This window comes from Excalfactoria chinensis, chromosome 8 (assembly GCF_039878825.1).
Source record: "Excalfactoria chinensis isolate bCotChi1 chromosome 8, bCotChi1.hap2, whole genome shotgun sequence".
Taxonomy (NCBI): Eukaryota; Metazoa; Chordata; class Aves; order Galliformes; family Phasianidae; genus Excalfactoria; species Excalfactoria chinensis.
The window spans coordinates 2576730-2592178 of NC_092832.1; the positions used below are offsets into that span (position 1 = coordinate 2576730).

The 15449-nt window shown below is 43.5% G+C and overlaps 1 protein-coding gene across 3 annotated transcripts in view; it reads right to left on the reverse strand.

Moving 5' to 3' along the window:
* The window catches only part of SUCO (SUN domain containing ossification factor), a 37315-nt gene extending 21907 nt beyond the window's left edge, over window positions 1–15408 (reverse strand). For all 3 annotated transcript variants that reach the window (XM_072343517.1, XM_072343516.1, XM_072343518.1), the window contains exons 1-6: window positions 15199–15408; window positions 6713–6821; window positions 4423–4524; window positions 2630–2775; window positions 342–482; window positions 24–171 (exon numbers count right to left, since the gene is read on the reverse strand). In XM_072343517.1, coding sequence (XP_072199618.1) covers window positions 24–171; window positions 342–482; window positions 2630–2775; window positions 4423–4524; window positions 6713–6821; window positions 15199–15263 — 711 coding nt within the window. In that variant the 5' untranslated portion in view covers window positions 15264–15408. The remainder of the gene's footprint in view (window positions 1–23; window positions 172–341; window positions 483–2629; window positions 2776–4422; window positions 4525–6712; window positions 6822–15198) is intronic.
* Window positions 15409–15449: the final 41 nt, after the last annotated feature.

Consider the following 15449-nt stretch of genomic DNA (forward strand, 5'->3'; position numbering starts at 1 on the left):
TAGATGATTTCAGTACTGCTTACCTCCCTTTTTAAGTTCTCAGAGGCATTCAGAGCAGATTTTTGATCTGCCCCCTTTTCAGCTGCTTCAACTTTTGACTCGAACTCAGATTTTGTCTTCTTTCCCTTGCCATGTGAAGATGATATGTTCTCTATATGTTGGCCTGAAAGGCTGAAATTTTGAGAGCATTAGGACATATAAAATCATCACACTTTCAGTCATACCCAGTATTAAACAGACACACGGAGATAAGCAAGCACATGCAAATCTTTGTTGCAAGGCCGGGACAGAAGAAACAGTTACTGTTAAATTATTCACTCACAACCTACTTCAATACTCACCTCTCTTGTGGACTGACAAAAGAGGAAGGCTCACTCTGAGGGTCAGCCTCAAGTGTCCCACCAATATCACAGTCAGGTTCTGACTGCTCAGCTTCAATAGAGCTGACTACAGGGATATCAGCACGGGTATTTTCTATTGCACTGAAGGGAAAAAAATAACATGCTTTTTACCCTTCTGGATAATACAAGTAATCCTGCTAATGAACTACATAAACTAAAGATATTTCAAAGTTAAAAGAAAAAAACAACAACAACCAAAAAAAAAACAACAACAACAACAAAAAAACAGTTTGAGAAACAATAAAAAATAAAAATAAATAAATGGAAGGGGAATTAAGCTTATTTGTGGGACTGCATTCTTAGCTGTGCAAAAGCCTTTATTCTGCCTCCTACATTTCAACCAAAGCAGAGAGAACTGCAAAAACACAAACATGTCAGCATTTTGAATGGCAATCTTTTTGGTTTTGCAGACATCCAAGATACACAGACAAGTTCCACACCTAATGAGTAATTAACCACTGCACTCAGCAGTAAAAGGTTCCAGATATTCTTGATCTTTGTGGACAGACAACAGTACAAACTGAATAAAATATAAAACAAGTATGAACTTAGATATCTATCTATATATAAGGGTGCACCTTACCAGCCTGAAGTAATTCTGGCAGAAGGCAAATAACACGAGCTAAAAGCTGCAGCATCCCCTCTGCTTCAGGCAATTTCAATTGCTTGCATCCTTGCCATCATTTCTGAAGTGCATTACCAAGCTCACTATGCACTGCAGCTGCTGGCCCTTACAGCCACAAGAGGAGCTCAGATTATTTTTCAATAAGCTTTCCCCAAATTAGGTACGCATAGATAAGCTACAGTCCCCATGCTGTCCTAGAAGGATTTATCACAAAGTAGTTTGGAATAAAATCAGCTGAACTATTTTGTAGCCAAATCCTGTTGCAATATCAGACAAGTTAACACCTAAGGGAGCCACATTCTGTAACCAGCACCTAAAACAACTGATGTCTAATGGCAACAGATGAAACTGAACCTTTTAAAAAAATCTTGTTTAACCATGAAGTCAGACTACACCCTCTTTCAATACTGAGTTACCCGCATGAAAATAGATTCTCTATTACTATTTAAAGCCAAACTGAAATTTGAAAACAACGAAAGCCACCTATAAGTACATCTGTACCCTATATTCATCCTGTCTCCTCTTCCTGTTACTGGTACTAGAACCAGAGCACTACTCCCCAGCACAAACTAATAAATCAGGTGCTTCAAAACAACTTTCAATACTCATCTGCTTGCTAATTTGAGTCCTCACAGTTTACCACCCTAGTACTCCACAAGTCTGTTTTCAACAATTACAAGATACCAAGCTAACACATTTGGGGCTTTTATAAACACAGATCCTGAATCTCCTTCCAAGACCTGACAAGCACATGGCCTGCATCTAGCTATACCAGCAAGTCAGTACAGCAGTTAACAGAAGGTATAAAAAGAAACAGGAATTATCTGTTAAAATACTACATCTTTATCAGCAGATAAGCACAGGAAAAGAATCTCTTTAGCACATGTTTAAAAGACTAGGAGAATTTTGTGAAAGCACCTACAAGTATGTACATGTGGATTTCTAAACTACTCACACTTGATTGCACAGCATGCCACAGAAGGATGGAAGTAGGGAAGAAGTAGGGAAATGAGCTCTTAAAGGAGTCTAATACTGTCTGTAGCAGCAGCAGCAGCTACACTGCACTGCACTACTAAGTACCAGTACAAACAACCTTGGTTGTCCTAAAACTAAAATTTGTTATTTTATTTTTGGCCTTTTAATACCTGAACTTAAGACTGTCCTATTGCAAGTCTTAGAGCAAATTCCTCCAAAGTTAATCCTTAACTGAAAGCAGAAGCCATCACTCAGACAGCTGGGACACTTGAGAATCTGTGAGGAGCACAAATCCCAATGCTAAAGGCCTAGAGGCTTTTATAGTACAGACTTTATCATGCGATGTATTTTCCTCTTTAAAAGCAGCAGCTTAGAACTGTTAGCAGCAACAGTATTACACTTCACCAAATATGCAACTCTTATTCCAAAAACTGAGTAAGTGATGGCATATTCCATTAGCATGACACCATAAACAAAGGCACTGCAAAAAAACCAGCATGCAACTGTCTAGGGAAGAACGGAAGAACAGTTTCTCATCCGTACTTAATCTAAACAGGAATCCCTTTAAACAGCCTCAGAACAAGTAGCACTCTGTCTAAGATTAAACCAGTAAAATAGAAAAGCTTACTCAGGCTGTGAGACTGTAGATATCTCTGAGGTAGGTGAACTGGAATTATTTTCAGTGCTTGCAACTACGCTAGACGAAGCTTCATTTACATCTACTGAAGGTGGAGTCTGGGCTTCAGGCAGGCTCATTTCACTCACTTCAGCAGCCTGTGAAAGCAACACAGACAAACTAAGTTTTTCAAAACTTGCATAGAGAAAGCATTCATACAAGAACATCTAGTATGAAAATTACCAGGTCAGTAGCTAACATTTCTGTCAACAATGAATCTGAAAAGCAGACAGCAAAACAGTTCAGAAACAAGTTCTTTTTTAATAAATCTAGCTGACATTCCATGCTACTTCAGAGCAGTTAAAACATTCTGTTATACCCTACAAGAATAAAAGCACAAAAATATTAATTGAAAATGCATGTGCAATAAGAAAAAAGCCTGAATATTTCAGTAACTGAAGCAAGCAGTTCTATTTGCATGCTCCAATATGGCATGGGAGATGGAGAGGCCAGCTTGGCCTTGTCGTTTACTGACTCGCTGATAATGAGGCTCTGGAAAGGAGATAAAAGGTCTGAACAAACAGGGATGTCTTGTACCTAGGCATAAGATAAACTCTGCTGATTATTAAGACTTGCTATGGAATTTGCTTGCTTTCTAACCAATGGATTGTTAGTGGAAATGTACTGAGTACACGTGTTAGAGTATAAAAAGGCCTGCTTAGAAGAACGAGAGGGAGAATATATACAAATACAATATATACGGGATATATACACAGCATTGTGATCATGATCATCGCAGCAATAAAGAAATCTTCCTGGCATGAGAACCCTGTGTTGAGTTGCTGACTCGCGATAATACGGTATTATTTATATAAACTCTTTTTATCCTCAGCTAATTGTGGGAAGGCTTCCCCTTTTCAATACACAAATGGAGGTCAGAAATGCTTTTAGAAGTCTGAGTTGTAACTGATGCAAAGGAAATCATCATTTGTCACTTCTGAGAGCCTAGTAATCTTGAGTTATACTTGTTCTTCAGATTTTATAAGCACTTGCACTAGTTAGACTACTGAAACGTACTTCTGAATCCAGAAGAGTACACAGCCTCTTCAAACAAGAGCCTCTTGTCAATACCAGGATTGCTCTGAGTCAGCTAACTAGACATGAAGAGCCTTCTAGAGAAGGTTTAAACAACTCAGTTACACATTTAAAACATGCAATGCACATTCAGAAGTAGGTTCTGCTTATGTTACCTTGTAAACTACAGAACAGAAATACATACTCAATAAAAGATGGGTAACAGCAGGCTTTGTAACACCTAACACCTCAGTACTGACTTACTATTATCAATTGTGCATACAATGGAAACAACTCCTTGGAAAGTGTTTCTGTTTTAAACAAAGGAAATAAAACTGATAAAAGCCACAGAAGATCAAAGCTAAGCACAACTGCTACAACCACCATGTCTGACCTACATAAAAGACTTCTATGAGAAGGGTGTTTTGTTTTATTTTTTCAAATAAGTATTTTGAGGCATTCAACCTATAACACCAAATTTTAATTGACCTTGGAAAGATTTAGTCAGGACATACAATGTTAAATTACAATTATTTTTGTACATGGGAAATGCAAGATTTGCTGGCTCACAGGTTTTTCTCCTACAACAGAAACATGAATCTGGCAGTAACCTTACAAGTAAGTGAAACGTGAGATGTTTTCCAAGGGCCTTAGACAACCTAAAGCAAAGACAGAAATGCAGGAGGCATTTGAAGACTGTATGGAAATAGTGAACAAAATAAAAGACTTGCCTGCTCAGATTTTATAAAGTCATCAAGTAGCTCTTCTGTGGAGTAGGTCTGTGTGCTTGAATCTGCAAGCTCTGGCTCCAGCCCGGCACCAGCCTCCTTCCCCTAGTATATAAAAAGGGGAATAACAGTAAATATGCAGTAACAAAAGCCTTTTATTACAGAAAGAGGAATTAGCTTTGGTAGCAACTGAATAATATTATCTTATTATAATCTAACTACCAAAAACATTACCAAGAAGTTAAACTACATGAATCTTCAGAGCCACTGCCCGCATATGTTTAAATGCTCATCAGTACAAAGGCTAAAGCATGTTAAAACAGTACAGTTTAATTGCCACAGACAAGTTTAAGACCATTCAGTTTGTGTGCTAAGGCAGATCATTTGTTCTACTACAAATTCCCGCGTTGACAAATCCTCCCTCTCCCTGTGCTACCCAAAACAGGGGGAAATGCAATCCTACAAGGACTTGCAACAGATAACCACTAAAAAGTACAGCAAAATAACACCTGGCATGTTTACTTTAAAGTACTCATATCTGCAAAGGCAGATTAAGACTGCTGTAACCTTTCAAAGCAACTCTTGACCATAAATCTTTAGCAGGAAAAAGAAGTACGAGGAATTTGGTGAGAAAAAATAAACATGCAGCTGGGGAAAATAATTTTCACAAACCTCAGATTGTAGAGCTAAAGAATCTCCTTGTCTCTCTGGAACAGTATTTTTAAGGAGAACAACTGTAACATGTGCGAGTCCTTTCTGCAGCAATATGTTAAAATGTATGAATAAATCTGGTAGAATGTACATGCCCCTAGTTTTACTAAGGCAATCAAAAATCTTCCTGTCAAATACTGAAAGTGTTGGGTGTTCAGATTCAGAAATGGGCACAAGATTCAACAGCATCAGTGCCTCAAGGAGACAACTGACCTACAGAAAACCGAACAAGAACTGCAAGACGGCTCTCATTTTTGCTGGATATCCCCAGCAACTCAGTTAGGAGTAACAGGCACATGCTTAAGAATTCCCATACACCCAAGAGATATTTGCTTAATGAGTAAAAATAAGTACAGTATGATGTATGAGCTTTTCTCTGCTCTTATGCAGAGAAATCTGCTTAATAATGCAGTGATGTGAATGGAATGAAGGGAAGAATACTGCAAAAAGAACAGGAAAATATACATGAGCAGTTTCCCAGTCTCAAAGCTCACTTCATCCTTCCAGGCTTATTACATTTGCCATTGAACCTGAGTAGGACAAACAACCCGCACATTACATGTTCTCATGGCTTTAAAACCACAGCTTGCCTGCCAAATGCAGGCAGCTATAAGAATAGGACTGAATTCTGTTTGGATGCATGAGCTGACAAGATAAATAAAACACTGCTGCCCTAGATGTTGAAATGCTTAAGAAACAGACAGCATTAAATATAACTTTTCCTAACCAGCCAGCTCTGTCTTTGAGCCAAGTAGAATGCTCAAGACATTTTGATGTGTTTTGTTTTCTTTTTTCCTTTTTTGTTTGTTTTGGTTTTTTTAAATGTGACATATAGAAGTTTTCTTGGAATGCAGACCATGATTGGCATTACTGCCAACTGGGCGAGGAAACAGGATGCTCGTTAACATCAACATTATCTGTGCTTATCACAGGACTCGTTATTTATCCACATAATAAAGAAACTGATGACCACGATTTTGATAGGACTCAATGGCCAGCAAGCTCACTATGAAACTGAAATATGTAGAAACTCGTGACAAGATGCATGACAGAACCCAATAGTGCCATGTAATGCAAGTAAGAAAGGGACAGAATCTTACTTATCAGCGTTTTCAAAAATGTATATAAGCTCTGTTAACTTTCATTAAATGAGTGGGGGGGAACAAGAAAAAAGCTGACAATTAGTGTTAAATCTATTTAGGATAGCAGTCATTTGTGCACGGGGTTTCTAACACAAAACAGATGCAATGAATACGCTTGGTCTAGATTTAAATAAGCCATGACCTCTTGCCATGGTCTCTACAGAGCCACGTACAGTCCCTAATGCCTCACAGCCATGATGCAGATAAAAGAACACTGGGCCACCACTGACACCTTTACTATTTGTTTACCTCCAACACAAAGACCACCAAGCTGCACTACCAACAGAGAAAAGGAAAGCAAAACCCTCTCACCCTTCATCCCCTCTCACAGAGGAAGTGTGTACATTAAACATTTCAGCCAAGATGACCGTGAATTGAAGCCTATGGATCAGCTTTACTTGTTGAAATACCAAATCAGACTAAGCAGCCAGTTAACATACCTTTTCCTGGATATTTTCACCATCATGTGCCAAGACACAAGCATCACTTGAAGCATATTGCACCGTGGATAAAAGGCTGTCTTTACACAAGACGTGCCAAACAGGAAGCCTGTTAAAAAGAAAAAAAGACAAGGTCAAAATCCTGATTTCAAACGAATAAATATCTTAGAATTCCCCCAGCATCATCTCCCTTCTTTGTTGTTCCCAAGCGTTGCCTAAAAAATAAAAATACCCACATGCAGTTTGTAAATGCTCGCATACCAATACTACTGGAGGACTAAATGTGAAGAAATTAATTGTAGCACACTCCATATTTACTACTTTCAGAAAACTAAAGTACCAGCAAAACAGATACACGTCACAAAGTAGAAGCTAATGCAAGTTACTGCAAGATAGAAAGAATTAGCCATACAGTAAAGAAATATTTAGCAGTGATTACTAAGGAAAAGCTAGGGCCAACATTTAAGAAGAGAGCTCCTTACTTCCCTGTACAAGTTACACCTGAGAAAATTCTCTTCTGTCAACAGCATCAAGTACATTTACGATGATTAGCAACAACAAGCTTACTAGAAAAAAGGCCCATGCAAAATTTAATGAAAACAGACATGGAAAACCAGATACTGGCTTCAGCTACACCTGCATAGTCATTTTATTTATTTATTGTAATTTCAGTTTCAAACAGCTTAACTTCTAAGTAGCGAATGAGAAAGGATCTGTAGTAAAGCAGCCAACAACTATACAAACACACATATCAGAGCAGCATCTTTTGCTGCATACAGCACGTAGTCTCTCCACTTTGTAGGTAAGATCCATACAGCATTCATCTACACTTGGAGGCTCAAAGGCCAAAAAAGTCTTCACACAGACTTGGAATTGGAGAGAAATATTAGAGAGATCTAGCACTGTGTGTGATTTTAGCTGTACTCAAACACTAGAGTGCCCTGCTGCACTAAAGCAAACAACAGTCCAGGAAATGGTGAAGTGTCTGACATGATGGCCAGTTGCTCCTTATGACCCCACACAAACCACTGCACACTCTGAAGACAACCACAGATAACAAAGAAGAGACACAAGCCTGCAGATCTTTAAGCATAAGAGAACTGCATACAGCAACGTTCTGACATGAGATTTAAGACTAAACATAGCCTTAAGGCAGTCGTAACAGAAACAATATTAACAGGTCAGCATTGCTTACATTACACATGAGCCTAGTGTTTAGAATCTGAATTACCACCTGCCTCAACAGCTTGGAGATCATCTTTATTGAGAAGTAGATGCTGCATAGATTCCTCCTACATAAACACAGCCGTACAGAGCACTATATCTGCAGGCTGCAGGCAATCACAAAAGCAGGCTTTTCTCGCTGATATAAACCCACTGTTTCACTTCCAGAGGAAGCAGCAGGCAGGTGCCACAGCACTCTGCCAGGCCCCTCAGCACCAACAGAACAGAACAGGAACCGAGGCTTCAATTCCCATCACGTAGTTACTTGTTTGTATTAAGGTCAACATTATACTTAGTGGCCTTTCTTGGTCTGATTTCATAGCCTTCACATGGAAAGAACAGTTATGCTGATACTTGGAGTCTCTTACTTTTGGAGAAAATCCTCATGCTTTTAATTTCTGCATATCCCATTCTGGCTATGGCAACTCCCTATTTCTTCATAAAAACACAAGGTAAAGATGAACAATTATAAAGAAAACGTGATAGCTCACTGCAGCCCTTTGTGATGCATACACACCAATGTCATTTCCTATTCTGCTTATCCTAAGGGGGGAGTGGGGATCTTTAGAAAACTGCACATATCAATATTAAGCCCCTTACCATAGAAAAAGCAAAGTTACAGCTGTCTCTGAATCAGCATTTTAAACACAAGGTACACTCCCACAACTGCACTAATAGCTACTTGACCACTTGTAGGCATGAGAAGCACCCAGCGTGGAAGGCAGGCACACACTTGGTTTGGTGCACGTATGAACAGCACTGCCTTCAGACACAACCAAACACACCCCATGAGTGCACGACGGCAGCGTTCAGAAGAAAGCAGTTTGACAGCTCACCAATGTAAGCGGTTCTGACATAATAAGCTGCCCCCAACATCTTACTTTCCCAACTCCTTCCCAGGAAATCCCCACCCCAAACACGATGCTGCAGGTCTGCCAGGAGCCCTCTAAGCCTGGGAGGGGACTGAGCATTCTTCCAGCATAAGCATGCACGCACATTAACACCTGGGCCCTGCTGCAACAGACAGCAGGCAGACTGACAGCTCTGCCCAAGCGTTAGGAATGTGAATGCACAGAAGCCAAGGCCACATAAGACCAGCCCTTCTGTGGGAAAGCAGACTGAGCACCTTTCAAAACCACTATGTTTTTCCCCTCACACCTCCCTTTCTTTTTAATGTTCATTCATTGGGTTCCCTTAGCCACGAAATGGTAAGTGATACCCATAAGAAAATTCTTGCCCATAACACAGCACCACTGTCAAGCTTTCCTTAAGTCCTCCAAAAAAATGAATATGAAAAGCTAAGCAAAACAAAGAAATTTAATCACGAGACTTTTAGGATTATCATTAATGTATTTAAAAGCTATTTCCATTAACATGCCATGAACTTTTCAGTTCGATAGGTGCAAGAGCTGCAAGCCCAAACACACAGGGAAAAGAAAGTTCTTGACTCTTTGCATGGCAGGCATGCACTGCGGCTCTCTGTTGAAGCAGAGGTCTGCTCACCCCTGCGGGAACGGCAGGGGGCACTTAGTGCAATATGAACTAGCTAAGGCTTGCTGATGGCTGTCAGCCTAGGTGCAGGTGGCTCAGGGATGGCAGCATAGGTACCGTGTGAAGGACCATCCAATTTTCACCTCTATCCCAGCCCTCCACAGGGAGGCAGGTGCAGCAGGCTTCCAGGAGCTGCACCCTATTATACACTGATATAATTATATATTGATATTACCATTGATAACCGCTCCAACAGGCATAAGCATCAAGCTGAGGGTAAACAGCTGCTAAGAAAAATGAACCGCACAAGTTCTGGCTGACCAAAACCAGACCCAGGTATGCAGAATCTGAAGGGAAGGGCAACATGATCTTCCCAGAGGAAAGCCTAAGCTTTCCTACCCAAAGACTCCATACAAGAACAGTGACATTTGCACAAAACTCAGTTCAAACACATCTGTCCCCTAAATGATTCAAGAGTTTTCTTAAACCCTCCCCAAACGAGACACATTTCTGGATACCAGGGAGTGAAGCAGCTCAACAGAGTTTAAAGTTGACATCCCAGACAGTTCTTTTTCCTTCACTGAAAATTACAAGAAGCTCTCATGAGTGCACCGATCACCAGGACTCCCTCGAATGCAAAGGGAACAGCTCCTCCACTGACATTTCCCACACCTCTCTCAGAGTTGTATTACCAACAGGTGCAGAAGCAGCAGCACCCAGCAGGCAGAGCAAAGGTGTCCCTGCCATGCAGCACCTCCCTGCTGCACACCACAGGAGCAGCTCAGAACAGCCCCCTGCAGGAGATGTTGGAGGGATCTGGATCAGAGCAGGACAGACAAGGGGGAGAGGTGCCCATTTGCTGGCTGCACAGCCCACGTTCTTGATAAGAGCACAAAGACCAAGTGCAGATGCTGCCAGAAAGGCACCGACACCGCCCCTTTTCCTACCACTCTCCACCAACTCAGCAACATCTTCACATCCCAGATTCACGTGCTGACAACTACCTGAAAGCAGAGCTTTTTTGCAAAGCCTTTACTAATCACGTTGTTCTTTTGCACTTAATAGAGGATTGCAGTTAATAGAGGTTCTTGGTTACTCTTTGTAAACAATGTGCTCTCCCAAGTGTCTCTTAACTGGAAGGCTACACAAAACACAAGAGTTACAAGAAGAGCCCAACACAAACACACTTCGGAAAATGCCAAACTCTTGAACTTCAAAAAATGAAATGTCAGTTTCTGCAGTTTGAAGTATTGTTTTCTCATTTCTTCAATGTATGAGCATGCAGAGGCTGGAGAGGCAGGCTGCAGCTGGGCCACGTGCTATAGATAGCTCCTCCTCCCTCCCTGGTCCCCAGGTACCCTATATTGTGGGGCACAGTAGGACAAGCAGGCAGGAGTCCCCCCCCAAAAGATGCTGAACAAAGCATGCAGCTCCAAGTGACCCCTATTAACACGCTTCTGCACCAAGACCATGGCCTAAGAGACTCTTCCTGTGTCGTCCAACTATACTTACGCATTTCTATGCTTGAGTTCTGGGAAAAGAACCCTAATATCTGATGGTGACCATGAAGACTACAGGAGGACAATAAAACAGCCATAGACTACATGATGCTGTAAGGCTTTTAGAGTCTGTAGTAAAGTTTAACTTGGATTTCTTTGAAGATTTCCTCCCTTCTTGTTAATGTGAGCCCAACACTGCAATGACAGACTCAGAATTGTCATCAGCTGCTGTGCACCAACTCCCCACATTCAACTCACTGTGAATGTAACACAGTGCCAAGGACTTCTCAGCTGGAAGAGATGAGAGCTTCAATGCTCACAACTACTGCCCTCCCCAGGCTGAGGGTGGCCAGCACCTGCCTGTGCTAACTGCAGAAGAACTGTACATCCTACCCTTCAGTTGTGGAAGCTAAAGGGAACAAAAGCGAAAAAGCACTCTGGAAAATACAGAGAACAGCTAGAATGGTAAAGTGAAGAACTAGTAACAGGTTAGAGAAAGTTTCATCTCCTTCTGATGTGCCTAAGTGCCAAAGCCAGGCACATTACACAGCCACCTCACAGGGAGCACACCACGTGGCAGGCTGCTTATTGCTTGTGTAACAAGCAAACTAATTTGAAGTTTCTAGGACAAAGCATCCAGAAGATGTGGCATAAAAGTATTTCCCAAACTCTTTGAAAATCAATGAGGGCAAATAATGGAGACACGTATTAATTTAAGACACCAAAGCCCCTGTCTGTGCACAACACCTCCAACCTGAAAAGGATAAGCCAAGCACATTCAACCCAGACTTTAAGAGCCTAACAGCTCCCATGCAGCTTTTGTCCCAGTTTCACCTACAGAGCAAAAGCATTTCCAAACAAGACGCTCCGTATCTAAGAATAGACTTTTCATTCTGAAATAAGCAGTCTGAAGCAGGACTTTAGGCTACAGGAACAGTGTCCAAATCACTTTCCTTCTTCCTGCCACAAGACACACACACACACACACCGTGCATCCAATCAGCACCAGTCTTTTGGGGGAGATGTACATGTTCACGCAAGGGAACAATCCCCACGTGAAGCAGTGAGCACCACGACACACGAGTTACTCCAGCAGCACTCATCCAGACCATGAGGGCAGCCTGCTGCCAGCCTCACACCGCTGAGGACTTCTGTGACAAGAGGTGCATTGCACTCTAGAACACAAGACCCATGCTATCCTCAATCCATCTCATTCTCCAGCAGTGCCACTCAGCACCCTATGAACAGATGCAAGCTGCAGGTTTAAACAAGGCGGCAATGACAGGGCCAGTAACTGCAGTGTTAGCAGAGCCTGTGCTTCTGTGATCTCTAATCTGACAAACCTTCCTACTGCCTGTAACGTGCAGAGGAGGTAAAACAAACAGCAGCTACATTATCTGGCTGCCAGCTCAACACAGCCTTTTATGCTCTTCTTGCACTGCAGAAGGATTCAATGAGCACTCTCTGGAAAACGTACAGGGCTACAAACACAACTCAAAGACCAGGAAACCTAGCCACCCTCTTCCATTAAAACTGCTACAGGGAGGAACCCCCCGTAACACTGAGATGTAGGTGTGTATCGGCACTAGCCCTGGCCCTGCTGCACCCAGCCTGACCCACTCAGACTGCAGGCACACTTCTCATGACAGCTACCAGAGCCAGAGCGCTCCAGGGCTTCCCAGCACAACACAGTGCTGCTGCTCACACACTTCACTATAAGCCTTCCTGCTCTGACACAGCACACTCATGGGCAGCTACAACCGAAGAACCGCGCTGCACACATGCACTTTATTCCCAGTTTACTTTTATTCATACTTGCAAAGCTGAGAATTATTAAAGGGTTCACAAAAGCTCAGCAGATCTGGACATCAAAACACTTTCCAGAAGAGAATGAACCATAGGAAGACAAATTAGCACACGCTAATGTGGTAAACAAATGCTGACAGTAGGCAAAAGCTGGTGTCAGAACAATGTGCACAGGATCCTGCTCCAACAGCTGTAAGGGCTGGTCTCACACAGCACCAAATGGGAGCTTCCACATACTCAGCTCCCTCTGCACCCAACTATGAAACACTGCATGTCTTAAAAGTGAACGAGCATCCACAGAAAGGGGTTAACAAAACAAGAAGCCCTGAAGAACAGGAGTCATTTGTCACACAGTTCAAGCTGCAACCTGCACACAAGGATTATTTTTAGAGCTGTATATTCCAAGCCCTACTTCCATTGAAAATATTTATCTAAAACCTTGCAGCTATTCCACTCTTCTGCACCCCCCGCTACAGCCTCGCTGGCTCAGGCTTCCCAGAAAGCTGTGTTTGCCCCACGCAGTTTGCTTCAGGAAGTCTTAAGGGCTGTACCAGTGACCCTGCACTCCCAACGAGCACCATGCAGCCTTTATTGAAAGCTGACGAGTCCCTGAACACAACCTTCTTGCTTCTGAATGTTTCCTAATGCACAGCCACGTTTTTCAGCTGACTGGAAAGCTGTCAGATCACTGCCATCGCTCACCTTTATCCAAACAAGTACTGCTCCATTGGAGGAGCTATTTCAAGTTTCATTTCATCAAGTAAAGGAAGCAAGCACCTATCCAGGAATAAATCAAAGTCCGAGGTAAGAAGGAGTCTAAGTGGCCTTGAGAGCACTCTTACAGTAATTCTGCTTGTCCCACGTTGTCCTGCTTTGTTTCACTTTGATCACCTTCTGCTCATCACTGTGACCTGTAAGAAGAGCCCCACTCCTACCAGCACTGACATCCTTCCAAGGTTCCATTTCAAGACAACTAGGTTTAAGAAGTCAACATCTGCCGCTCACGCCAACATCCGTAAAGCAGTCCAAGCCTTCCACTATTTACTGCTTTAAGAGCTGCATAATGGCTCACGTAAATTAAAGTGACCATCTTCTATCTGGGAACAAGAGAAAGGCACTTATCATGGTTACGTAGCTCAGCAACAACGCGAGACTGGAAGACTTTGACACTTTCCAACTATGCACCTGACGTGGCTCCTGAAACACAGCTGCAGTATCACTCTGCAAACAGAATCCTCAAGTATCTCACGTGGATTAGCATTGGTGCAACAGACCAGAGAACTCGAGTTGTAACCTCACCAATAGCTGAATTAATCGAGCAGCTCCTTAGTAAGAAGGGTGAGCATGCTGAACACAATCTGAACTTCTACAGCAAGAGCTTTGGGACACACAGTGCAAGCTTTACAGACCAAGCATCTCATTTAAAGAGCTGGCTACACGCGATATTCTTTTATCCATATGAAATAGATCTCCTGTTGTAACAGGAGATTAAAAGCACCAGAAGAGTCACTCTATGTATTGTTAACATGAGAACAGCACCTTTAACAGCATATCTCACTGCAGAAACAGGTTATCAGATCTGTAACCCTCCAGCAGTGCCCAGACACTGCCCAGAGACAGACAAACCAGATCATCACAGGTAGGAGAAGATTCTGTTTCTTTTTAAGCTTCACTAGATACACAAACAAGAGAACTGAGCTTGCAGGCTGTTTTCATACTTGCTGCTTGTCTCCTGAAACCAGAAGCGCGATGATACAAACCAAGAGCTGGACAACCCGCTCATGCAAGCGGCAGTGGGAGTTTTGCAACCAGCTGAGTACATACGGACAGGTGTCTGGGCTTCCCCACAGCCACCCAGCAAGGCTCAGCTGAGACGGCCACACGTTTCAAGAGCATTTCAACATGCACTTCAACGTGACTTTAGCAGAGCATTCAAACAGTGCACGGGAAGCTTTAACGCGACCCATCAGAAACCTCCAGCAGCTGCTGCGGCTCGGGCTGCTCACACCTGCTGTGGGCACACTGCTGTGGACTGGGCAGCATCGCTCCGCCTCACAGAGCTCAAAGCAGGCCCGAGTTTAAGAATCTCACGGCTATATTCTCGTGTTGCAGTAAAGGTCGCTTCTTAAGGGTGCCGAGAAACAAAGCACGCGAGATGCTGGGAGGAGGAACGGCTGAGGGAAACAGCTCCAAACAACCGATGCGAGAAACGAACGGAGCTTCTCGACACAACGAGACTCAAAGCGGACGCAGGAAACCGTTGTGAAGAACGGGGTGCCGCGATCCGCCGCAGAACGCGCCCAAAGTTCGGCCTGAAGGGAAAGAAACCGACAGCGGGAGGTCCCCGCAGCCCCATCCGCTGCCGGCAGGGCTGTGCCGGCCCTTCCTTCCCGCCGAGCCCCATCTTCTTCTTCTTCTTCTTCCCCCCACCCCCGTCGCCGCGCTCAGGCCGGGGCCGGGACTCACCAGAGCAGGGCGCAGAGGAAGAGGCAGGAGCCCAGGGCCAGGAGCCGGCGGGGCGGCTCCCTCATGTTCTCCCCGGTCTGCCTGCCGCGGCCGGGGACACGCGGCGCATCCTCCCCGCCGGAGGGAGCGCGGGGGAAGCGCGGGAAGCGGCCGCTGAGGCGCGCGGCCGGTAACGCAACTCCGGCGCGGCCGTTACCGCCTGGCGGCCCCTCCCCCCGCCCCGCAGCCCCTCACGCGCTGAGCTGGAAGGA